The sequence below is a fragment of the Ursus arctos genome, unplaced genomic scaffold (assembly GCF_023065955.2).
Source record: "Ursus arctos isolate Adak ecotype North America unplaced genomic scaffold, UrsArc2.0 scaffold_5, whole genome shotgun sequence".
Taxonomy (NCBI): domain Eukaryota; kingdom Metazoa; phylum Chordata; class Mammalia; order Carnivora; family Ursidae; genus Ursus; species Ursus arctos.
The window spans coordinates 58355980-58380348 of NW_026623067.1; the positions used below are offsets into that span (position 1 = coordinate 58355980).

Below are 24369 nucleotides of genomic sequence, written 5' to 3' on the forward strand. Positions count from 1 at the left end.
GCCAAAATCAATTTGGACTCAGCCTTCCCAGAACTCAGTCTGTTGAGAGAAAAGGATCCATTCAAAGGCTCGGCACCACTCTCAGTTCCTTTGGGCCTTTGTGGAGGAGGCAGCACGAGCTGAGAGCATGACCCTCGTTTTTCGGTTGTACTTTTGATGATGCCCTGCCAATCTAACCGCGTTGTGAACTTGACTGTGGACAGCTGAACCTGAACCAGGAATGAAGCAGCAGTAGTTGTCTGGCTGGCTCTGATCATGGTGGTTGTTTTGTTTTGTTTTTTTTTTTTTTTTGCCTCCTTTCTGGAAGGAGTCAGATGACACAACAAAGGGTAGTTAAAGGAGAATAGGACCATCCTGTATTTTCAGTGTAAGCTTTTGCTTTGTGTAAGTGTGGCCTCTGTGGTCCCATTTTTCAAAAGGGGATGGTAAGACTTAACACTAAGTTGAGATCTATTAGGCTAATCTGTTTCTTAACAAACACTGGTAGTAATCTTAGAGCTACTTAACCGTGTTTTTTGAAAACCCGGTTCGCTGCTGCAGTGTCACTGGTGAACACGAATATTAGAGATTATTTATTGTTCCATTATAGTTTGGCAATAAGAAAACATGTTTATTAAGTTTGGTAAATCGGATTTAGAGGGGATAATCCTTCTGGGTGGGCCGTGCAGGCAAGATTAATAGGCCTTTAAGGCAGAATAGTTTGAAGTTACTGATATCATTATCTGTCGGAGGTTGCTATGGCAATGAGTGGTTTGATTGCACTATGCCATTGGTGTTACAGTAGAGTGAGTGTAAAAGGATCCTAGTCATTTAGCAGAAACTTTCCTCGAGCAATTTGATTAAACTGTGGTCGAATGTGCCAAATTCTTTAAAAGCTCTAGGATGTAGTTGTGTATTGTCCCTTCATTAAAGATGCATTATTATTCTGAATCTATGCACTGTCACAAATATTTTTAATAATGTTTGCATAAAGGTTTTATAACTTTGAAAGCTATCTTTAAACGTATGAAGTACAAATTTTATAAACACTTGTCTCTTTTAGTATAGTTTGTGGTAGTTGCATTAATTAGATTATACCTGAAACAAAAGAAAGATGCAGTAGATGATAGGGAAAACTGTAGGCGGACAGTGTGCAAACAGTGAAATTTTCCAAATGGCAGGAAGCTGGGATCTGAACACACTGCCATGGTGATCCGCTTCTGTTACTGCAAGCTGGGTGTTCTCAGATGCTTTGGCCTTCTGTGTAAGCACGATCTTGAACAAAATGTGTGCTATTCCTTTTCATCAACGCCCTAGGTACATAATTCTTTAGAAACGGAGAATCCTGAATTCAAGAGCACATGGTCTGGAACAGCTTTAAAGGAATATTTTATAATAGCAAAATAAAAATGTGTGTGACTCTCTTGCTGTCTAGGCAGAAGTGTCTGTTGAAACTTGGGTTCTTGTTACCCTCCCTTTCTTCACCATCTTGGTTTTCTTTTCCCCACCTAGCCAACTTTTAGGGTTTGGGTATGTGTGTTTCAAAACAAAATCCCTCATATTTTATATAGGTGTTTCCCATCAGTTTCTGCATCTGTGCAATGGGGCAGAAAGCTTTATGCTAGGTTTTGAATTTTGGCCCTTCAGCAGCTGGCTTTTGAAGGGCGAAGCTGGTTCATTTTGGCATTCCGAGTGCTGACTGCGTTGTTCTGCAGACGTTACTCTGCTGCCACCTGGAGGCCCTGTTTGGGGTGTGCATTTAAAGGTAGGTTGGGGGTGGAGGGGGGGTGCCAGAGAGCAAAAGCTGCCCAGGCTGAGTGTTTGCGTGTCCTTAATCCCTGGTGACGTCAGTTGACATGACCACGTGAAACTGAAGCTATTATCGTTTCATTTTAAACTATGGGGCTAATAAGGATTATGCCTTCAAGAGCAGGAAACTACTGTGGAGTATAAATATCTATTAGCTTGTTAGTAAATGCAAAGTCTCTGTTATGCACATTTTAAAAAACCCATCAGGACAGTGAGAAAGTTGACTTCTCTGCTCTGTCCTTGCCTTACTGTGACTTGTCAGGGAAGTACCTTACACTTTTTCTAAGCAAAAAATGAATGAACTTTGGTGCCTGGCAATGAGAGGAGCTTGAATAAATCCACCTGGAGGTCTGAAGCCTCCGGTGATTTCAGTTAATGGGCTGGCAAAGTGGAGTGGGGACTATGCTGGTCAACTAGTGGGGCTTCCCCAGAATTGGCATCAGGCGGGGCAGCTGAGGGGGCCAGAGGATGCCTTGGGCCCACAATAGTGTATATCCATACAGTCGTTGGCGAAGATTCTTAATTATCTGCCCTTGCCATTAGTGTCCAATGCTTATTTTCCCCAAACCTGCTTTTGGTGGCTATATATCAACAACAGTGGCTCTTGTTTACGGGCAACAGAGTGGGAAGAGAACCAGTCAAGACCCAGAGAAAAATACCCCTTAAATGAACCTTCCTGTTTAGCCGAGAACATCCTGACCACTAATATTTCCAGGAAAGGCTTTATTCAGAGAAAGGGTACCCGGTGTGCCTGGGGCCTGCCCCCTGGGGCCTGCCCGTGCTCAGCCTGGCACCATCTGCGGTGGGAGCCTGAGGGTTGTGCTGGTGTTGCGGACTTTCAAGGATGCCCAAGGAAAGGCAGAACCCCATCTGGAATGAATTGTGCCCTTTTGAAACACGAAATCTGTGGTATTTGAGGAACTAGACATGTGGGATATCCTCAGGTAGGTACTCGTCATGTCCTTAGAATCTGTGCTATTTTGAAGAGCCTTCGTTCTGTGAGCAGCCTTCCCTCTGAATCAGGGGCATTTGTTGATTTCATGATGGGTTTTTTTTCCTCAGGATTTCCTGCAAGAGGTCCTGGGCTTGTTTACCTCTTGGTCCCCACAAATATTGCCAGAGTGTGGCAGTTGGGCTCTCACACATTCTGTGGAGAGTTGATGTTTAAGAAGCCTCATCTAGGAGAGCTCCGCACAGACAGCTCCTGGGGCAATTCATTTGTATTTGTTGTCTAGTTTTGGGATTTTTTTCTTTTTCTTCCTTCCTTCCTTCCTTCCTTCCTTCCTTCCTTCCTTCCTTCCTTCCTTCCTTCCTTTTTTTTTTTTAAATGAACACTCCTGTCAGCAGATCCTAATGAGGATCATTCCTTTTGCAGAGATTAAGAATTCAGCGACGAGCAGCTCATCACCTGCAAAGGAGCATGTAAAGGTAATGATTCTCTGCCCCTCTTTCTTTTTTGCACTTCTCTACAGAGCTGAAGCAGAAGTGAAGATCTAGTGGTAATAACAAATTTACCCGCTCCCCCCCACCCTGAAAACAAAAACAAACCTTCGGCGGGGGGGGGGGGGGGCATGTCACATCCAGAATAACTTGAAATTCAGTTGGCTTTATTGGATTTTCAGTCTCTGCTCTTCATGACCAAAGCTGGCTGTCTTTCTGGGTTGCAGTTGTATATGCAAGACGATTATATACATTTTCCAAAACAAGGTTTTCCTTAAAGATGGGTAGCTACAGATGTTTGCCAGCAACGTGACTGCAAGAGTACGCCGGGGAGACGGCCTCTGGGAAGAAAGGAACCTATGGAGGGCCTCCACGTGGGGCGGGTCCTTCTGCAGCTCTTGAATAACACTAATGAAGTACAAGGCCAGTTTTGTTGATGTGCGATGAGACATGTAACATGTCTTCCTTGATGGTTTCTGAGGTGGCTTTTTCTGAGTTCATAAAGATAAAGATCAACAGAATTGGGGCACATGAAGTAATTTTTGTCAAAACCCTGCCGACTTTATTTGTTCCAGCGTGTGGAAAACCTGGTGGTTCAACTGAATGAACACGAAGACCGGGACACTCTAGATTTGGGTATGTTCCAAAATACCTCTTTCCCCTGTACTCCTGGGAGTATGCCAGTCCTGGGTATAGAGAGAACCAGAAGAAAATAAATTTTAAGATATAACCTTCTTTTCTGGGAGGCTTGTCGAGTTTTTGAAGTTGTTGCAGATACTTTTTTGTTGAAGCAACAGTTATAATACTTTGAGTGCCCAAGTCGAGGCACCACTTAGAATCCTTTGAAAAACAAATTAAGACAAAGCAATGAAGGCTTTGCCTGAGCAGTTGAACTGTGAGCCAGACTCTGGCTGGGGACTGGTCCTCTGTTAGTTACCTCATACCTTCTCAAGGTAGGCACCAGCTTCCGTTTCAGGTGCAGTGACTGAGGCCCCTGGCAGACAGCACGTGGCGGAACTGGGACTCTCAGTTCATTCCGCCTGGCCCTGGAACCCCAGGCTTACCACCATCCCATTTTGATGCCGAGTTGTGGGGCCCTTGGAGCTGAGCCGATAAGCCCGAGGAGGGACCAGACGTTGTCCCTGGGTGCGGGTCTTGGCACGGTGAAGGTAGTTTTTCTCGGGGACTGGACATTCTCATCTGCCCACACATTCTAGTTCACATCTCCCTAGGGCATCTTCCCGGAGCTCCCTGGCCACTTGCTAGTTCTTGAGGGCTAATCTGGCCCCCAGAGTTCCCCTTTGAGTTCAAGCCTGATGAAGCCATTGAGGATGGCTGGGCCATCAGCTGATGTCTCCTCTGGGCCGCTGGGTGGTCCGTGCCGACCTCTGGGGCTGAGTGGAAAGGCCTGGGCAGAGCGGTGCGAGGTGTTGCCGACAGTGGGGTGGTGTGGGTGGTGGTAGAGGAGTGCTCAGGCTGACGTGAAAGGGGGGACGACCAAGACGATGCCCAGGGTGAGATTAATAGCGAGGCGGGGCTGGCGCAGGGGTCTCGCTGGAGGCCAGTGGAGTGTCGTTGGCACCTTTGGCAGGCCCAGGCAGAGCAGTGACAATGGTGTGTGTGTGGGGGGGGGGATTGTGGAGAATAAAGCACGGTGAGGAGGAAGCGCCGCCGTCAGCGTCCGTTGGCTGGCCTGCCGGTAGCTTGGCTCCAAACCAGCGGTGTTTGCCGGAGCTCCTTGAATGGGGGACTACTACTGAAATTGAACAGAAACTTAGACTCCGCCAAGCAATTCGCACACCTTTAATATTTCTGCTATATAAGGTAAGGGTAGTAATGTACTTCCAGAAGAGGGGAAGAGGAAGGAGAAATGAAAGCAAACATCTCCATTTCAATGACTCTTGTAGGCCATTAAATCCAGGAGCATAGCTGCTGCTCACGCATACAGGATGTGTCATCTACAAATTGCATTATGCTCCTAGGAATGTTAGCTTTGAAGAATGTCTAGCAGGACAAACTGCTGGTGGGGGAGGAGTGTCGGCTGTTATAAGTATTACATAGGATGATTTTAATTTTCTTTTTTAAAAACTCCATTCTCAAACTGGTACATTGGCTGGGTAAGAAGCCCCATGGTAAGGAGAATGTAGCAGCCTGACCTAACCAGTGTGTCTTGTCAGTAACATCATTGTGTCTGAGGAGGATTTTAATAAATGATTTGAGACAAACTTGTATGACTTTAATCTCCAGTGAGTTATGAAAAGGGCCTCGAAAGTTTGTTGCTCGTGCTAACATTTGCTTTTTTTCTTCATCTAAACTTTTTGGATTGAAAAAAGTTACCTGCTTTATGCAAAGAAAATGATAATAGATTTTAAAAGAACCTTCTGGGACAGAAGGGGGCAGGAAAAACAATGAGCAATGGTTGGATAATAAACTGAATTCTGGAAATTGAAACAGCTTTTCCACAAGGCCACTTCCAAACTGTTGTGTTATTTCATATGTGCTTACATTCCGCTCTGCAAGTCTGCAAGGACATGCTGATAAATGTGAGGTTGAGGTTTATTTCTTTGCTGACTTGTATTATTCAGAATGGTATGATATCTGTTTAGCATGCTCTCGTAAACTACATCAGTGCTGTTCCAGTCGAACTTGCTGTGACGATGGACACTTTATATCTTTACTATTCAACGTGGTAGCCAGTAGCCACGTATGTCTACTGTGTGTGTGATGTGTGACATGCATGACTGAGGAATTAACTTATAACTTTAATTTAATGTGTTGCCCCGGAAGTTCCCTTTGTATTGTTGACCATCAGAGCATCAAGAATCATACTGGCCATTAGTTCTTACACTGAAAAGGACTGTTGATTGCAGAGATGATATCTTGAGCAGGTAATAGCTGGTAAGTTCATCCAATCCAGTGCCTCTGAACCACCTCAGTGAGTAGTAAGGGGATGTTCAGGAGTGATGGCCCTGTTCTCTGTGGATGCTGTAAGAAACTCAAAGGGGAGAACAGCCCTGGAAGGCCTTGGCTCCAGTACTGGTGCTATCAGAGTGCAGACTGAAGCTTCTGTGTGTGTTTCCTTTACCTTGTGGGCAGATAGAATGGACAGAGAGGGCAGAGCATTTGGAGAAAATGGATTTAGAGAACATAGATGAGATGGGTGAGTAGAGAAATGAAGCTGGGAGGAAGGGTCTGCTTGGCTCAAGTCTGCAGGACTAAGTATGATTCAGAAATAGTAGCTCAGTAGTGGGCCCCAGCAAATGCTGTGCCAGGGAGAAGGAAAGTGAACATCAAGCACGAGCAAGGGGACAGCTGTGGGACTGTGGAGGGATGGTGGCTTCAGCTGCCCTCCCGGAATACCACATGCAGATAAAGATGCTTAAACCATCATTGCATCAGCCACGCTGCAAATGGCTCAATACGTTGCTGTCTTGTAAACTCTGCTTTTAAAATGTTGAATTTGAAAAAATAGAACTGTGTGCCTGTTAGAAATGAAGATTTCCAGGTAAAAGTGAAGTTTGTCCTTGAGGACTGCGCAGCAAGAGTGCCAGTGTGGCAGGTGAATTACAGAAGCTCCTGGAAGGTGACACTCCTGCTGTCTTAGCAAGTGATACTCCAGAGTGTGAGTGAAGTTGCGTGTGTCAGACCAGATTTCGTGACACCCAGGCTGTTGTTGATTTTCCAGGAGTGATTTTATCAGCCATGTCCTGCATTGGACCAAAGATAGCTTGAAACTTACCCAGCTACAGCTGTACATTGTATGACCATTTGGCTGGAAAAAATGAAGGATTGGTGAGATAGACTGGTTAAAACAAGAATCATGTGAGCATGTTTTAACTTTCCTCAAGGGACAAGATAGGAGGGAGGTAGAGACATTAGGGGAGGTGGTGATGGAATTGGCTGGCATCGTGGTCTGTGCTTGAGAAGTCCCAGGACCTTGAAGCTCTGGGCAGGAAGCGAGGTTGCATTTACTACCCCAGGTCTGGCTGGCAGAGAGTGGGCCAGAGAAGATTTTATATAGAATATCGTGCCAAAATAAGACTTTGGGAAAAAATAATCTTTTTAAATTGTGGAAGCAATAAATGCTCACAGTAGAAAAGTTGGGAATTTTAGAAATGATTGGAAGATCCCAAGGATCAGCCCCTCCAGAACAGAACGTTTGGGGTAGTACGAACTTGTTTTTTGGGATCCCTGTTTGTGGGTCTATCTTGGAGAGGTCCAAGTCCATGGATTTCAGTGGTAAGGTGCCTGAGACTGTGCAGTCAATCCTGCTGGTTTGGCGTAAAGCACCAAATAAGTAGGGCTCATCAGGTTTGTCTTTATTCTCTTATATTAACTAAAAGTTTAGGAATGAAATTAATGCCACTAAGTTATACAAGCATATAAAACAGCACTATTAAGTTGTTTGTGGGAACAGTTTTGAGATGATTCCAAACAGTGGGGAATCTTAAGATCTAGGACCCATGGGATGCCTGAGTGGCTCAGTCGGTTAAGCGTCTGCTTTCAGCTCAGGTCCTGATCCCAGGGTCCTGGGATTGAGTCTTGCATTAGGCTCCTTGCTTGGCAAGAAGCCTGCTTCTCCCTCTGCCTGCTGCTCCCCCTGCTTGTGCGCGCTCTCTCTCTCTCTGACAAATAAATAAATAAAATATTTCAAAAAAAAAGATCTGGGACCCATGTCAGTAGAAGCTGGCCCTCTGTTGGCTGTTATTTAGTAACACATGTGTATCTATGTTGAGATCTCAAGAATGTGAAATAAAACATGAAGGAATATTTTAAAAAGTGGGGAGAAGGAAACTTAGAGCTCTCATCCTTCTGAAAAAGAAGTTTTGAAGTCTGGTTTTTGGCGGATCTTTCTCTATGCCCCAGGCTACAGAATCTTCTGTGGATTCCTTTGGTGGGTGGGGGCAGTGTTCATTTCTTTACCACAAGCCAAAGCTTATCAGTGATTTGATTTTGAAATAAAGGGGCTGGGGCTAGGAATGGAGAAATACCCCAAGACCATTGGGAATGCAAAGTTACTTGTAAAAACGGACTCCTATTCCTTCTGTTGACTTCACTGAAATTTTCTTACTACACTTGTTGAGGTTTTAAACATTGTTTTTGGTAGAAGAAATTACTTACTGGAATTCTGCTGAATGTTACAAGCTCTGTTTGGGTCTTTTACCATGAGTGTTCCACCTGTTCTATTTGTGGCTTCATTTTTGGACATACTCTGCTTGTGGAATGCGAATAAAGCCTTTTCTTTAAATTAGACAATTGGAATATTTATTGGCAGAATTCTATCCCATGAATTAAAGAATTGTGGGGTTTTTAGGTTCATATGTACTATAAACTAGAACCCATGAAGAAACTAAAACCGTGCTAGAGGTGGATAGTATCATGTTGCTTTTCTTCTGATTAAAAAGAAAACCACGCAAGTACTGTGTTAAACTGGAAGCCCCAAATCTCCTGGCTGATCGAACCAGGAGTCTTACGCTCTGCCTGTTATTAGCTCACCAATGTAAAGAAGGCAAAATAAATGTCAGTTAAGGTTAAGAGTTGAATAGGCATTCTGTTATCCTGTGATTCTAAACGCAGCCTGCATTTTGGGATTACCCTTGGAGTTCTAATAATACTGAAACCCATGTCCATTCCCAGAGAAATCTGATTTACTCGGTCTGGAGTGTAGCCTACACTTAAAGTTCTGGAAGTTCCCCAGGTGATTCTCAGTTGTGGTCCAAGGTTGAGAACCATGAACATACTTCCTACTTCCTTGAGGGAGCTCTGCTTTGCTGATCACCCCTGACTTCCTGAGTTTTCCATCTTTTTGGAGTTGGGGAAATGGGGTTCTACTTTTATTGCAATAGATGGCAAAAGCAATTAGTGGAAGCCAATTTGTATTGGGTTTGCAGGTTTCAATGAGAAGCATCATCAATACCCTCATAGATGCATGGGAAATGTAAAAACTTTGGGGAAAAAAACTGAGATAAATTCTTAAGTACCTGAGCCTAAATGAGATGATTAACGTGTAAAGATTAATCACTGAAAAGTAGTAAGAAGGAATCCTGTGATTGTCCCTTGCCGTCAGAGGCATTTATCTGACTTCCAGGAGCACAGATGGGGATGAAGGGAATTGGGTTTATACTGATGTCATAAGGGCTTTACACGGATGCCTGATGTTTGTACTCATGGTACAAGCCAAACTGCCTTTTGCTTTCATTCAACGAACCAACTTAATTTCTGAAATGTAACTTGGGGTGGGGGGAATGGCAGTTTTTTTCTCTGAATTTTAAATTTTCTTTTCCTTTCTTTTTTTCATTTTATTTTTTCATCATGATAAGTATACTTTTTAATCTCCATCCCCTGTTTCGCCCATCCCTGCACCCACCTCCCCTCTGGTGACCAATAGTTCTCTATAGTTTAGAGTCTGTTTCTTGATTTGTCTCTTTTTTCTTCACTTGTTTGTTTTGTTTCTTAGATTCCACATATGAGTGAGATCATATGGTATTTGTCTTTCTTTGACTTACTTTGTTTAGCATTACACTCTTTAGCTCCATCCATGCCGTTGCCAATGGCAAAATTTCAGTCTCTTTTATGGCTGAATAATATTCCATTGTATATACATACCACATCTTCTTTTCCATTCATTGGTCGATGGACATTTGGGTTGTTTCCATACTTTGGCTGTTGTAGATAATGCTACCATAAACATCCAGGTACCTGTATCCCTTTGAATTAGTGTTTTTGTATTTTGGCGGTAAATACCCAGTATTGTGATTGCTCAGTCATAGTGTAGTTTGATTCTTAATTTTTTGAGGAACTGCTTTTCCAGAGTGGCTGCACCAGGTTGCATTCCCATCAGCAGGGAACAAGGGTTCCTTTTTCTCCACAACCTCGCCAACATTTTTTGTTTCTTGTGTTTTTGATTTTAGGGATTCTTTTTTTTTTTTTTAAGATTTTATTTACTTATTTGACAGAGAGAGACAGCCAGTGAGAGAGGGAACACAAGCAGGGGGAGTGGGAGAGGGAGAAGCAGGCTTCCCACCCAGCAGGAAGCCTGATGCGGGGCTCGATCCCAGGACTCTGGGATCATGACCTGAGCCGAAGGCAGACGCTTAACGGCTGAGCCATCCAGGCGCCCCTGATTTTAGGCATTCTGATTGATGGGTGTGAAGTGATAACTCACTGAGATTTTGATTTGCATTTCCCTGATGATGAGTGATGTTGAGCATCTTTTCACGTGTCTGTTGGCCATCTGTATGTCTTCTTTGGAAAAATGTATGTTCATGTCTTCTCATTTTTTAATTGGGTTTTTTTTTGGGTATTAAGTTGTATCAGTTCTTTATATTTTTTGGATACTAACCCTATATTAGATATGTCATTTGCAAATATCTTCTCTAATTCCTCAAGTTGCTTTTTAGTTTTGTTGATGGTTTCCTTCACTGTGCAGAAACTTTTTGTTTTGATATAGTCCCAGTAGTTTATTTTTGTTTTTATTTCCCTTGCCTCAAGAGACATATCTAGAAAAATATTGCCATGGCTGGTCAGAGAGATTACTGCCTGTGTTCTTTTCAAGGATTTTCATGGCTTCAGGTCTCATATTTAGGTCTTTAACCCACTTTGAGTTTATTTTTGTGTGTGGTGAAAGAAAGTGGTCTAGTTTCATTCTTTGCCTGTGGCTGTCCAGTTTTCCCAAAACTATTTGTTAAAGAGACCATCTTTTCCTTATTATATATGAATTCTACCTTTTCATTCTCCAAAATAAGATCCCCAACTCCAAATAAACTAGCTTAGTGAGTGAGTAAATCACATAGGCTCCATCCCTAAAGATTCTATTTTGATGTTTAAGTCAAATGATTAGATTATAAAGTTCAAACAAAAATAAAATATTAAGGAAACTACTAATTATAAAACAAACAAATGAAAAATAGGAAATATGTTCTGGAAATAGTATTTAGAGGTTTTACATGGGAAGTTAAAATTCCAGCCACAGATTTCTTTCCCCTTTCTTGTGCTAAAATCCTTGAGTATACCACTGTGTCCAGACATTTAATGAAGGAATGCTCTCACAGAGGGATCATTGGGCTCTGGGCTTGATTGCAGTGTAAGTGTGCTTACGTGAGTTTAGGCTTGCTCTTTTTTGAGTACCAGTGGTTAATCCCTTAGAAGAGACTTCAGGGCAGTTAAGTTAGAGCTAGTATTGCCTGGCATGAAAGCTAACAATTTATTAGGACAAGTTGGTTTAACTTTTAGAGTGCCTAATTGAGAAGACTTGTTATGAAACATGGCCCTTTACTTCAGACATGAGAAAGAAAGCCAACAGAATTTATTCTTCATAGTATGAGATTCTGTGGAAGGATGTGTATGAGCTAAAGTATAGAGAAGTGGTACCATCACAAATTGAACAGGAGATCCAGTAGTAAATGGTTCTTTATAATAATTAAAATAATAAAAAAAAATCACAGAGTAAAGTTAAAGTCATCTAGAGTTTGAGTAGAAGACTTTGAGTAAGCTCGCTGGATTTCATCCACGCTCATGAGATTTATCTGCCAATAAGATTTCTGTGATCTGAGGTAGATGCACCAACCCTCAGGTGCACGTGGGAGCCTCTCCCTGGGGTTGCCTCTTGGGAACCTATTAACTCTAAAGAGACAGTATTTGTTTATGAAAAATTAAAATTAGTTTCAGCATATCATCTTTTAATGTCTAATTAGCTTTGTGAGAACTATGCAGTTACTTCACGTAATACCTTAGGCCAAAGAAAGTGGACTTTTATGCATGACTTGAATTCTGAATTCAATATATGAATAAGTGATGCAGTCTTTTAGCATGAATTCCACAAACATTGAGTGAATATAGATTCTGTACTTTTTGTTGCATCCTTTAATTTTTTTTTAAATTTTATTTTTAGAACAGATTTCAGATTAACAGAAAAAATGTAAAGATCGTATGGAGAGTTCCCACATGTCCCTCCTCCCCTATTAACATATTTTGTGGCACATTTATTCAAATGAGTTAACCAATATTGATACATTATTACTGATTAAAGTCCATACTTTATTTAGATTTCCTTAGATTTATCTAATTTCCAGTTTGTATCCCAGGATCCTATCCAGGATACCATATTATATTTAGTTACCATGTTTCCTTAGGCTACTTTTGGCAGTGAGAATTTCTCAGACTTCGCGTGTTTTTAATTACCTTGACAATTTTAGGACTACTGGTAAGATATTTTGTAGAATGTCCCTCAATAGGTATTTTTCTGATGTTTTTCCCATAATTACGTAGGATTTTAGGAGAAAGACCACAGAGGTAAAATGCCGTTTTCATCACATCAATGGTATATGCTATCAACATTACTTGAAACTATTAATGATGACCTTGGTTATGTGGCAGAGGTAGGATTTGTCAGGTTTCTTCACTGTAACGTTACTCTTCCCCACTACTCTTTGCATATTTTTTGGAAGGATGTGCAGCCCATACTTCAGGGGTAGGGTGTCCTGTGTATACTTTCTTGCAGGCAAATAAATAACTGGGAACTCTTCTACATGGGAGACTTATACTTCCCCATCTGTTTATTCCATCATGTATGTCAGTATGCATTCATGGGTATTTGACACTTGGAATAATAATTTAGTACTGCTTTATTTGTTGTTGAGAAATGGTCTAGCTTTCTCAATGGGGAGTTCTTCTGATTGGCTTCCTTGTCATTTCTACACATTCCTGTCATTGTGGGGTTTTTTTACTGTTAGTTTTTTTTAGAGTGGTGAAAGTATTCTTTATGATACTATAATGGTGGTTCCATGGAACTGCATTTGTCAAAACTCAGGGAACTTTATGGCACACAAGTAAACTTTAATGTGTTCAAATAATAAATGAAGTTGGAGGATTCTTTCCTTTGATGGAGGCAGAATATGACAAAGCCATCTATTAAAAATGTATGAGTTACCTTACTGTAAGAGATGAGAAGGTTTCAGACCTCAGCAACTTTGGAAATGAATAAAGTCGGTAAGAATAAAAGCAAAATAAACTGTACATAAACACTGTCCTCTAGGTGATAAAGTTGTTTCTCACAGGAATACAGGTTAACAATTTTTCTACCACTGTAAAAGTGCACTGGAAATGAACAATTAAGCAAATGGATTATAGACATTATTGTTACATTGGAGTGGGTAGGAGTGGGTGGATAACCAAGGGGAGGAGGCTAGAACGATCTGTGTGCTGATGAGTTAGAGTTGGCCACATTAGTATGCACTCATGATTAGTTAATGTAGATACACATGGTTGCATAGAGAAATATTTGTAGATAATGTATATAGATAGGTCAGGGCACACATGGAGGTATTTCCTTACTCTGTTCGGTGAGAGGGCCTAGAAGTAACAATACTCAAGTAGCATATACAAGATGAGTCACCCTTTATTTCAAACTAAGATTATCCCCTACATTTTGTGGGAATTTTAGCTTCAGAACTGTGGAATTCGTAGATTTGAGTTTACGTTAGGACTAAGTTTTTTGCTCATTTTCTATCTCATAGCTCACTTATGTGCATGTGAATGACCCTATACAAGCCCACAGGACAGTAAGTTGAACTTTGTGGCGTGTAAGAAACTTTTTTGGGAAGGGTTTCGGAAAATGGGAATTGGAACATGAGCTGAAAAAACTTAAAACATAGATGTTGCTCTTCCTAAGTGCCCTGGCTCTTCCCACCATGAGGAATCTTTCTCCCGAGGCTATGACAAGACATGTGACTATCCCTCCATCCTTGCTCTTTCCAGCCTCATGGCCCATCTCCTTTCTTTTCACACTTCTAGGACCCCTCACATTCAGGATTCAAAGCTGCCTCTCCATGGTAGAGTCAGACTTTCTCCTAATTCATTTTTCAGAAAAATTTAGCCAGTTTGTTCTACTTCTTTTATTTTAGGTTATGCCAAGGATTTCAAGGTTTAAAACAGAATTCCACGAAGAGTCTTTTTTCTTAAGAGTATCATCTGAATAGAAACTGATACTTGGAGCTATTCTAACCGCTGGTGGAAAACTTGACAATGTAATTCTTGAATATGTTACTTTGTTCAGAAACCTACTTTCCTGTCCTCAGTGTTTTGGATATTTTCTGCTTACACTACACATGGATATGTCATAATACAGTGATGTCATCTTGATGGACGCCTAGGGTCTATCCAGTTTTTACCCTTAGACAGTACGGTCATATAAAAACCTCTGAAAGGTTTTTTATTCAAATAAATCAAGGTAATAAAGATAGATATGAAATAAAAAGTATTCTTACGTTTAAAATAAGGTGGCATTAGGAAATGGTGGCATCCTAGAATTCCAGTGTATGACAACAGTGGTTGCCCCATATTCCCAATTCATGTCCATTTTATGTGAAATCAATTTCATGGGCTCTGTTTAAAAACAGAGAGAGAATGGGGAAGTAGGGAGAAAAATAATCATCCAAACCTTGGGATGACTATACTTACAATGCCATGTCCCTGAGTGAGGGTGACAGTGGAGATGTGAATGTGCTGTTCCCACTGTGCTTCTCAGAGTGAGTGTATCCTTAGCACGTGGATAGATGAGCTAGGCTTTTAAAAATCCTTATTTTCTGTATAGCATGGTCTCTCAATAAGAGGCAGGCATTTCTCTTGGTGCATAACCAAAGTCACAATGTTCTCCAGCAAAGAAGAACTGCTTGTGTTGAACTCCAGGAGATGACGTGGTGCCTCCTGAGGGATTTTGAGGAAGATTCTGACTATCTCTGATTTTCACCTAAGGCTACATTACATTGCCACTGTGCTGGCTGAAGTGAGTCAGGATAGGCTTGTCCTGGCATTTAGGGGTCTTACCTCCTCTTGCCTGTGGTTTTTAATGACTTTTTGCAAGAATGGTGGCTAGCAGTGTTAAAACCTGTGGTCTCTAGTTGTTAAACAATGGAGCAGAGAAGCAAAGCAAATCTTCCTCCTCTTTCAGTCTTGGTATGATTGTCTTGGAACTTCTTTGCACATTTGCATGTCTCAGCTCAGAAAGTCAAGGCATTACTTCTGAAGTAAACTTAGGGATACGTCAGTGTCTATAATGTACAAGAGAATACAGTGAAAGGGAAACTTAATATTTAAACTAAAACTTAATGAAAACTTACATTAAGTTCTTTACCCTTATGACCTCATTTGATCCTTATAACTCTTGGTAGTATGGATGTTATGACTGCATTTTAACTGAGACAACTGAGGATCAGAAAGTACGAGTGACACTAAGTAATTAAGTGACAGAGCCATTCTCCAAGCCCAGATATATATGGCTCCAAAACCCCACAATTTCCCTTTTTAGCTTGTGGCTCCATAAAAATATGAGTATGACATAGCTCTTGCACTCAGAGCATTTTGGGTCTCACTGGAGGATAAGAAAACTGTACAAATCCTGTAATTCAAATCAAAATATAAATATCCTTCTAAGGAAGATTAATTTCATCAAGGTCGAAAGGTAGGTGACGTATTGTTACGCCATGGGGAGAATCAAGGGAAGCTTCCCTTACACGTGGGTCTTCCCGACAGCTGAAACTTCAAGGCAGCAGCATCTGCCCTGGGTGGTTGTAGCCTTATGGAGGTAATTTTCTAAGGATTTTCTAATCAAAGGAGGCACAGTAAAGCTGATGAAATCATTCACACTCTTGCATTGTAATAGTTGTAGGATATCCTGATGAGAAAGTGGCCTTGGGGATATATCCTTGAATTTTGCCAACTGCAGTTGGAATCAGCCATGGAAAACAAAGAAATTAATCCATTGAATATGAATGAGATGTAAATAACATCTTGAATTAATTTAAATGCGATCATATTGTATAATGGGGGGAAAAGTTAATTACTCTAAAAAACAAGGAGGATAAATGACCCACATTTGGGAGAAAGTCTTTGGTGAGTAAGAAAATGAGCTGTCCTAAAGATAGAGGTGTGCAGACAATATTTTCTACTTCACTTTATGTGTTAACCGAATGCTATATAGCTGTCAGTGGCAATCATTTCATTCTTTAAAAATGTTGGTAACTAAAGCAAATAAGAATAGAAAATCTTCTTGAGCTTCTCACTTTTTTTTTTTTTGGGTAGTTCTTTTTTATTATCTGAATAATTTTTATATCAATAATCAATTGATAGATTATAGGTCAACAAGGCCTGTGCTTTGGGAAGAACTAGATAAAGATGACTCTACTTAGCACCCCAACTACTAGAAATTTATTTTACAAAGATTTTTTCAGATTTCTCTTGAGTTGTCTTGACTTTCTTCTGATCTATCCCTCATGGTCAAAGAGGAGCAGCTCTAGTAATTTGTTGACCTGGGGATTTATCCTGGTTAAGTGGCTTTAAAACTTAACCATGCCTGAGAAACAAGAAAGGTAATATTATCTCCTGATCCAACACTTTCATTTCAGTTTGATGATTGTCTCAACAGGTGGAGGATCCCTTTCTTTGGTCTACAGACCTCTCTGAGGCAGCCAAGGGTCCATGGATCTATCTGCATCCCAAGTACTGCCTGGAGCCTTGCAGGACACTGGGCTTTGTTGACTCCTAAGTCCTGCTCTTTTATTTTTTCAAGTAAAGTTACTATTATGATGATTAAAATACAAATATATTTTTAAACACTTGACACAAAGCTGCAGGAACTCTTGCAAAGCTATGTATTTTCTGTAGCGTAAGAAATATAGTCAAATATACAACTGTAGCAGTGTTGTATGGTGACAGGTGGTAGCTCTACTGAGCATAACACGCAGAGTTGTTAAGTCACCCTCTGCACCTGAACCCAATATAACACTGGGTGTCACCTATGCTTGAGTTAAAAAAATTTTTTTAAATACGTATTTTCAATCAGGATATTAAATAACATTTACAGATGACATGTAAAGTTTTTCCATCCATAGGTTAAGACTCATAAGTGTAAATCATTCACTCATTCATCACATGCCTATAGTGTCCCTGGCACTTCCTTAAGCTGTAAAACTGAGAATGAATGGAAACACTCATTTTCAAAGAGTTTATTTTCTTATAAAGATTCATGTGCACTAAAACTCTGTTACCTGAAGTAAGGATTGAGAATAATATATTCTTAAAATTGCATCTAGCTAATTAAGAAAAATACATAATTATTTTTCAAATAAAAGGCCACAAAGTAGAACGTATATTAATTTTGACTTACAGTGCTTCCAACAGTCTCCTAGTTGCATTTTGTTATTTGTATGTTATATTTATGTAGCAAACTATAAAAAACATAGGAGCGATTCATGTGATTCTAATTTTGATTTGAATATGGAATTAAGTGGTTTCTCCCCTTGCTGTATATCTGGACCTCTCAGCCCCTCCCCACCCAACCAGCCAGGGTGAGCTTTAGGGAATGGGTTGTGCATCGCGTTTCTGACACAGCATGGCATGGTAAAGCCAACAGTTTGGGAAATACTTGGAGCAAAGAGGATTTTTTTTTTTTTTAAAGATTTTATTTATTTGAGGGGCATCTGGGTGGCTCAGTTGGTTAAGCATCTGCCTTCGGCTCAGCTCATGATCCCAGGGTCCTGGGATTGAGCCCCACGTCCGGTTCTCTGCTCAGCAGGGAGCCTGCTTCTCCCTCTCCCTACTGCTCTCCCTGCTTGTACTCGCGCTCTCTGTCAAATAAATAAATAAAATCTTTAAAAAATATTTATTTGACAGAGAGAGTGCACACGAGTGGGAGGAGGGGCAGAGGGAGAGGGAGTAGCCCTCCCTCAGCAGGGAGCCGGAAGATCCCAGGACCTGGAGATCACAGCCTGAGCCGAAGGCAGTCACTTAACCGACTGAGCCACCCAGGCACCCCTGGAGTAAAGAGGAATGTTAACTAAGGCATATTGCCATGCTTCAGATCTGCAGAGTCATATAGACCTTCATATTGTTTCCACAGTCTTAGTTTATTTGGGTGTCAGATGACCTCACAAAAGAAAACACACCGTTTCCTGCTATCGATAGTACTAAGTAAATGCTTAGAAGAGGCTCCCCTCTGAGACTTGGGGTGTGCTTTTTTCTGTGACAAATCTTGGCTGCTGTGCTTAAGCTTATGCGGGGCGCGTGTAACTTTGTGTCTGGAGAGCAGGGAAGGAACAGTGTCCCGGTTCAGGGGGCGGTGGTCGTGGGCTTCTACGACTGCTGATTGCCAGAGGGTTGTTCACAGGGACCGGGGACCAAGTAGGAACTCTGGGTTTGCAGTAACTTAGTCAGTAGCTCTGTTGAGAGGGACTGCAGGTTTAGAGCCAAGCTCTCAAGGTGCCCAAATCCTTATGGTTGACAGCCAAACTTGGTGACGATTGAAGCAGAATGCCCCAATTGTGCTAAACAGGAATAGATGACTTTTCATGTATTTAATGAGCATAATTCTCTATAACACTTAAAGCTTTCAACTACTTTAGCTTTACAAGGATGGAGAGACTAGATTAATAAAGGAATTATCAGAGCTGCTTTGACCCTAGAATCCAAAAAGCTGCTGATACTGTCAGTGGTATAAAAGCTGATTGCTCTGGAAAACTCCCTGCCCTGGGGATGCTGGCTTTTACTTGCCAGTGTCCTGAGCTTTCTGGCCGTCCGTACTTGGGAACCTCAGCCCTGATGTCACTGTGCAAGGGTGGCTTTCCCGAGAGTGGTCCTTTAGCTCCAAAACAAAACATGTGCCTGCATTTGGAGGCTTTTCCTAAACCCCAGGCAGCTCTCTTTGAATTCACAGTTACCTTTCTTCTTCATTTCCCTTTCCAGCCACGAGAAGAGGGAGTTAATGATTCATTTGCTCCCAGTGACCTTTTGAATAACTGGACTGTGATGTACGAGTGCAACTCTTAGCTGCCTCTCTCTCTCCTCGTTTTACTTCCCTAGTTTGGCTTTAATATTTACAGCCTCCTTCTACGTCTACATGCCTGGACGCCTGAAGGAAGCAAAACATTTATTGCCTCTCCCTCCCCGTGTGCGGGAGCTTTTCACCCAGCCCCATTCCTTCCTTTGACATCACACGGGAGACTCGGGAGACTCGCCTCCTGGCTGGGGACGCCCGAGTTCTTCCTGAGTCTCTCCTGTTGAATCCGTTGATTGAAGCAGAACGAAAAGATGGATTCTGACTCTGACTCCCCTTTTAACTACTCGTGGCCTTCCTTCCCCAAAATGAAGATTCGCCGGAGGGCGTCCAAGCAAGGTAGATCCCCGATTCTTTTATTGTATTTCCCTCCGAGCCAAGCCAGGGAGCTTTGTCTTCTTACCTTTCTTTGTTGCTTTGCCAGACTGTTTTCTGTTGAAGTGCAAGTTTACACATGTTTGTATAACACTCTCACTCTAAAAATTCTTTCCCGAGAGGCTCCGGAGGTAAACCTACTTGTTCTTCGGTTCCTTTCACTTTGACTCTGCCTTTGTGCTGTATCGTACATGTGCAGTTCTCTTTAGAAAAAGGAGGGGGGAGTTCAGTACAAGGGAAATGTTGCAGATTGACTTGATCAGAGTTACCTTGGAGTTACCTTGACAATAGAGAGTCCTGTTGACTTAAAGAACTATGCACATATTTGATACCCTGCCTCTGCTGCTTTTGTGCTTTCAAGTGGGTGTTCATTTTTTTTTTTTAATTCTTTACCGAAGAAGATTGTTCCATTTTAGACTATTGGTTTTATAGTTGCTCCAAGGAAGGGATTTTAAGAAAGTAATTTAAACAAGAAAGCCTGTGTATCTCCAGGGGATCTAGTCCTGTATTAAAAAGTTTATTAGTAATTACCAAGTATGCAAAATGCTTTACTGCCAAAGGAAAAAGTCATCTATCTGTAGCATGATTAATAATGTAGGGTGTTGATGCCACTCGTTCCCCCTTGGAAGTCATTCTTGCCGTCCAGGCCTTAGAAACCAAGGGACGAGTTGGTGTGAGGGTACAGTGGAGGTGTCCTCAGTCTCCACTGTCGTCTCCTCAGCTGGCCTCAGCAGGTGGCCACCCTGGCCTTCTGAAATTTACCAGAACAAGAAAGTTAGTGACCCATCTGTCCCTTATCACGTATGGGGAGTTAGGTAGTTGTGTTTTTAATTCAAGGAGAAAGGAACATTTTCATGAGCTTCAAGGCAGAAGGGATGTTTCTGAAAGTGAGCTGTCTCTAGCTTTATCTTTGGGGAGCAGAATTCTCTATTCGCTGGAACAGAATGACCTATTGAATTACCCCCTGCTTTTTGATGAGAAAAATGGAGGCTGGCAGTTGTCAACATATGTAGTTTGCCTCAAGGACCTTTTTTCCTTCTAAAATAAAATAGAGGAGTGTGTGTGTGTGTCTTTGCATGTGTGTGTTTGCTCTTTGAATAGAATCAAGGCCACCCCCAGGAATAAGATTGGTTAAACATCCAGGGCTGGTAGAAAGCCTCAAGCTGAATAAATTCCCAATGCTGCTCAGCTGCCATCCTTGAAATTCTATTACTGGGGCCTTAAAAATGCCATACAACGTTCCACTTTTCTGTTGTAGGTTTTTCCCCTTAAGATTTTATTTATTTATTTATTTATTTATTTATTTATTTATTTATTTATTTAAGAGCAAAGAGAGAGCATGAGCGGGGAGGAAAATGAGAAGCAGACTCCCCATAGCAGGGAGCCTGACACGGGACTTGATCCCAGGACCCTGGGATCACAGCCTGAGCCGAAGGCAGATGCTTAACTGACTGAGCCGTGCAGGCGTCCTTCTGTTGTTATGTTTTATTTATTTATTTATTTATTTAAAGATTTTATTTATTTATTTGACAGAGACAGCCAGCAATAGAGGGAACACAAGCAGGGGGAGTGGGAGAGGAAGAAGCAGGCTCCCAGCGGAGGAGCCTGATGTGGGGCTCGATCCCAGAACGCTGGGATCACACCCTGAGCCAAAGGCAGACGCTTAACGACTGCGCCACCCAGGCGCCCCTGTTGTTGTGTTTTAAAACTTAATTTCTTCTTTGGGGGAAGGGGCCATGATAAATATAGCTTACCATTAAATGGTTCAGGAGGAGAAACTTGATTTAAGAGAGAGAGCACAAGCGTATGCATGTAAGGGCATGCTCAGACACACACAGAAAATGGAGTCAAATGTTAACAATAGGTAAATCTGGGTAAAGAGGCTATCTTGGTGTTCTTTGTGCCATTCTTCTGTCTTTTCTGGAAGTTTGAAATTATTTCCAAATAAGAGTTTTAAAAAACTTCTAAATTCTGAAAGTGGGGAGATACACTATGTCATTAATTCTTTGGGGTGAATATTCTGGTACGGTGAGACTGGCTTGAGGGCAGGTTGCTGTTCTGTAAGACTATGAAATCTTTGTGCATTCTAACTCATTTCAGCTTGGGGAACGATCTTCGTATGTTTTTGTGCCTGGCAGACTGACCGGATGCCTATGTAGCTGGGGGCCTGCATAGCCTAACAACTTGGGGAGATGTGGGATTAATGATTAGGAGACCAGCGGAGGAGCTCAAGAGTCCAGTGGGGTTATAGGGAGTGCATTAATCACGCTCGCCTTTGAAATCTAAAATTGGAGCACAGCCAGTCTGAGCTACAGCAAGAAGTCATAACATAGCTATGCTTAAATTAAACTCAATTCAAGTGAAAGCAGGTACTTGGGATTTGAGAATAATTAACTATTGCAGCTAATAAAGAAATGACAAGTGGAAATAACGTTGGTAGCAGAGTTGGGAATTGTCTGAGTCCCCTATTTGCGTTTGTCACGAGATGATGATGGCCTAGTTGTGAAGAGTGGGTTTGGTCACACTACACTGTTGGCGAGACAGAGTCCCAGAACCGTATGCCTTAGAGATGACCTGGTTCACCTACCTCACACTACAGATGAGTGTGATGGGTCTGAAGAGGTGAAGTGGTGGAGAAGTGGTCATGTGTTCAACAGGCATTTCCAGATGGCAGGCATTGTCTGAGAGGGTGGGGCGAAGTGGTGAACCAGACAGATACTGTCCCTGTTTGTAGGGATGTTAGCACTAAGAATGGATCCCACGTCTCACAGGATCCAGACATGCCATCTCTGTATAGTGGGAGAAACACCAAGAAACTGGATTTTTTCAGCCCAGTGGCCTATTGGTGCCGGAACTGTGGTCTCCAGTCTCTTATAGGATGATCTAATGATTTTTGTCTGTCTTTAAAGCTAAGGTCGCTTGTATTGCTTGCTCATTCTTCTAGTTAGCACTGACATCATTCTTACAAAGTAAGTTCTGGTCACTTGGGAAGTCAGGAAGGAGGTTTTGAAGGCTTGGATTTTCTCCCTGATCAGCTAAACCTCAAATATTTTGTTGGAAATACTCTCTTTTGTTCACAGTATACCTTCTCTGTCCTGATCCCCCTTGTTAGTATTCTGTCTTTCAGTACCCCATCCTGTCCTTATTATCGCTGCTCTTTGATAGACACACATACACGTACACACTACTGGCTTGTATAAAGAGATGTGAAAATAGAGAGGATTTGGTAAAAAGGGGAAATCTAGTTGAGCAGAAACCCACCAATACTTACATCAACTAAGAAGTGAATCTAGTGCTTTCTTACCCTCATGCTGTCAGAATGGAAGAGAAACGTATTAACTTAGAAGTAGCGCCTTTGGAAGTGACCACGTCTAGAAGGGAATGTGATGTAAGCAGAAGGTGAAAGCATGTAACACCAGGCTACCTCAGAAATATCCTGGGATTCTCCAGAGTTGCCCCTTGTCATTCCACGAGTAGCCTCAGGACAGGCCGTACTGGGAACCTTGTGGTTAGTGATTGGGGTGGGTTAGCGTCCGTGACCGTTCTGCTCCAGAGATTCCCGGAATGCCTGGACTTTTGTTTTGTTGGTTTCAGTAGGAGATTGAACCAAGAAAATTAATGTTTATAAATCAAAGGTTAAAAAGTGCAGGGATTGGACCTTACCTCAGTTAACCCATAATCAGTCTTCAGTCTTTAATATGCATTGTTTAATATAAATCATCAGGACCCAGTGCCTTTCATCCCTTAGGCAACTCCTGTCCCCTCGCCGACTCCAGCTCACATCCTGTGTCTCTCTCATGACACAGAGCGTGCAAGAGGGCCTTTCCCCCCCGTGTGCTGGTGCAGAACCAGTCTGCAGTAGACGAAGGAGCCTGGACCTCACAGAAAGCTTCATAGCCTTGAAGAGCTTAGGTGGTACCGCATCTTGTGTAGCTGTAGTCAAAATAAGATTTTTGTGGCGCTTTATTCATCATCGTAGCCACTATTTACCAAGCAGTGGTAGGCACTTTGCGTATAGGATATCCGATTCTCAAAATAACTCTGTAAGATAGCTAATACCTCTGCCTTACAGCTGAGGCTCCTGAAGTTCAGCGAGTTTTAAAGTGATTGCTATGACCGTGTCAGGAAATGCAAGGAACAGTTAAGGTGGTGGAATAAGGAAGGAGGATGAATAAATGAGTGACATTCAAATAAGGTGTTTTCATATGTGTTAGCTTGTGAAAGATGTGCATGTTAGATAGATGTGGTTGTTGCCTTCATTTGTCAGCTGGGGGCTCTGAGGCCCAAGAGTAGGGAGAGGAGTGGTCCAGCATAAAGGCCAATCAATGAAGAGCCAGTCCGATAACCAGGATGTTGCCTTGAGAGGTTTCGTTCTTCCCAGTATGTTGTACCATCTCTTAGTAGAGGGAAGGGATAATGAACTTCACTGGGTAGCTACCTGTGTTCGAAAGTGCCATTTTGTCTCACCATCCTCGCTTCTCCCTGTCTTGTGACTCTTTGGGAAAAGAGGTGGGCGGTGAAAATTCTGGAGGAATAAAGTGCTGGAGCCATTTCTCTGTCCTGACAGAGCCACACACTTAAGTATAGAGTCCTGCTGCACACCATTGCTTGGGTAGGTTGAGAGGGACAGATGTGTGCAGCGCTGAGTAGTTGGCTGAGGAGAGGAAGAGGCAGGATGAATTGAGAAAAGGATGGGATGGGAGAGCGTTCAGTATGTTTTGGAAGGTTCACAGGTTTGTCTCAGAAAGATCAAGTTAGGTTGCCTGGGTGGCTCCGTTGGTTAAGCGACTGCCTTTGGCTCAGGTCATGATCCTAGAGTCCCAGGTTCGAGTGCTGCATCAGGCTCCCTGCTCAGCCGGGAGTCTGCTTCTCCCTCTGACCCTCCCCGCTCTCATGCTCTCTCTCTCTCTCTCTCTCAAATAAATAAATACAATATTTTT

At 42.1% G+C, this 24369-nt stretch overlaps 1 protein-coding gene across 10 annotated transcripts in view; it reads left to right on the top strand.

Annotated features, from left to right (window-relative positions):
* The window catches only part of ARHGEF28 (Rho guanine nucleotide exchange factor 28), a 298167-nt gene that overhangs the window by 160499 nt on the left and 113299 nt on the right, over positions 1 to 24369 (top strand). For 6 of the 10 annotated variants that reach the window (XM_026498793.4, XM_057307006.1, XM_057307008.1 and 3 more), the window contains 2 exons: positions 3164 to 3216; positions 3804 to 3864. The exons of 3 other annotated variants lie outside the window; for them this stretch is intronic. In XM_026498793.4, the coding sequence (XP_026354578.3) occupies positions 3164 to 3216; positions 3804 to 3864 (114 nt within the window). Of the gene's footprint in view, positions 1 to 3163; positions 3217 to 3803; positions 3865 to 17879; positions 19394 to 24369 lie in introns of those variants that run through there. One more of the 10 variants, XM_026498792.4, reaches the window with a different exon arrangement.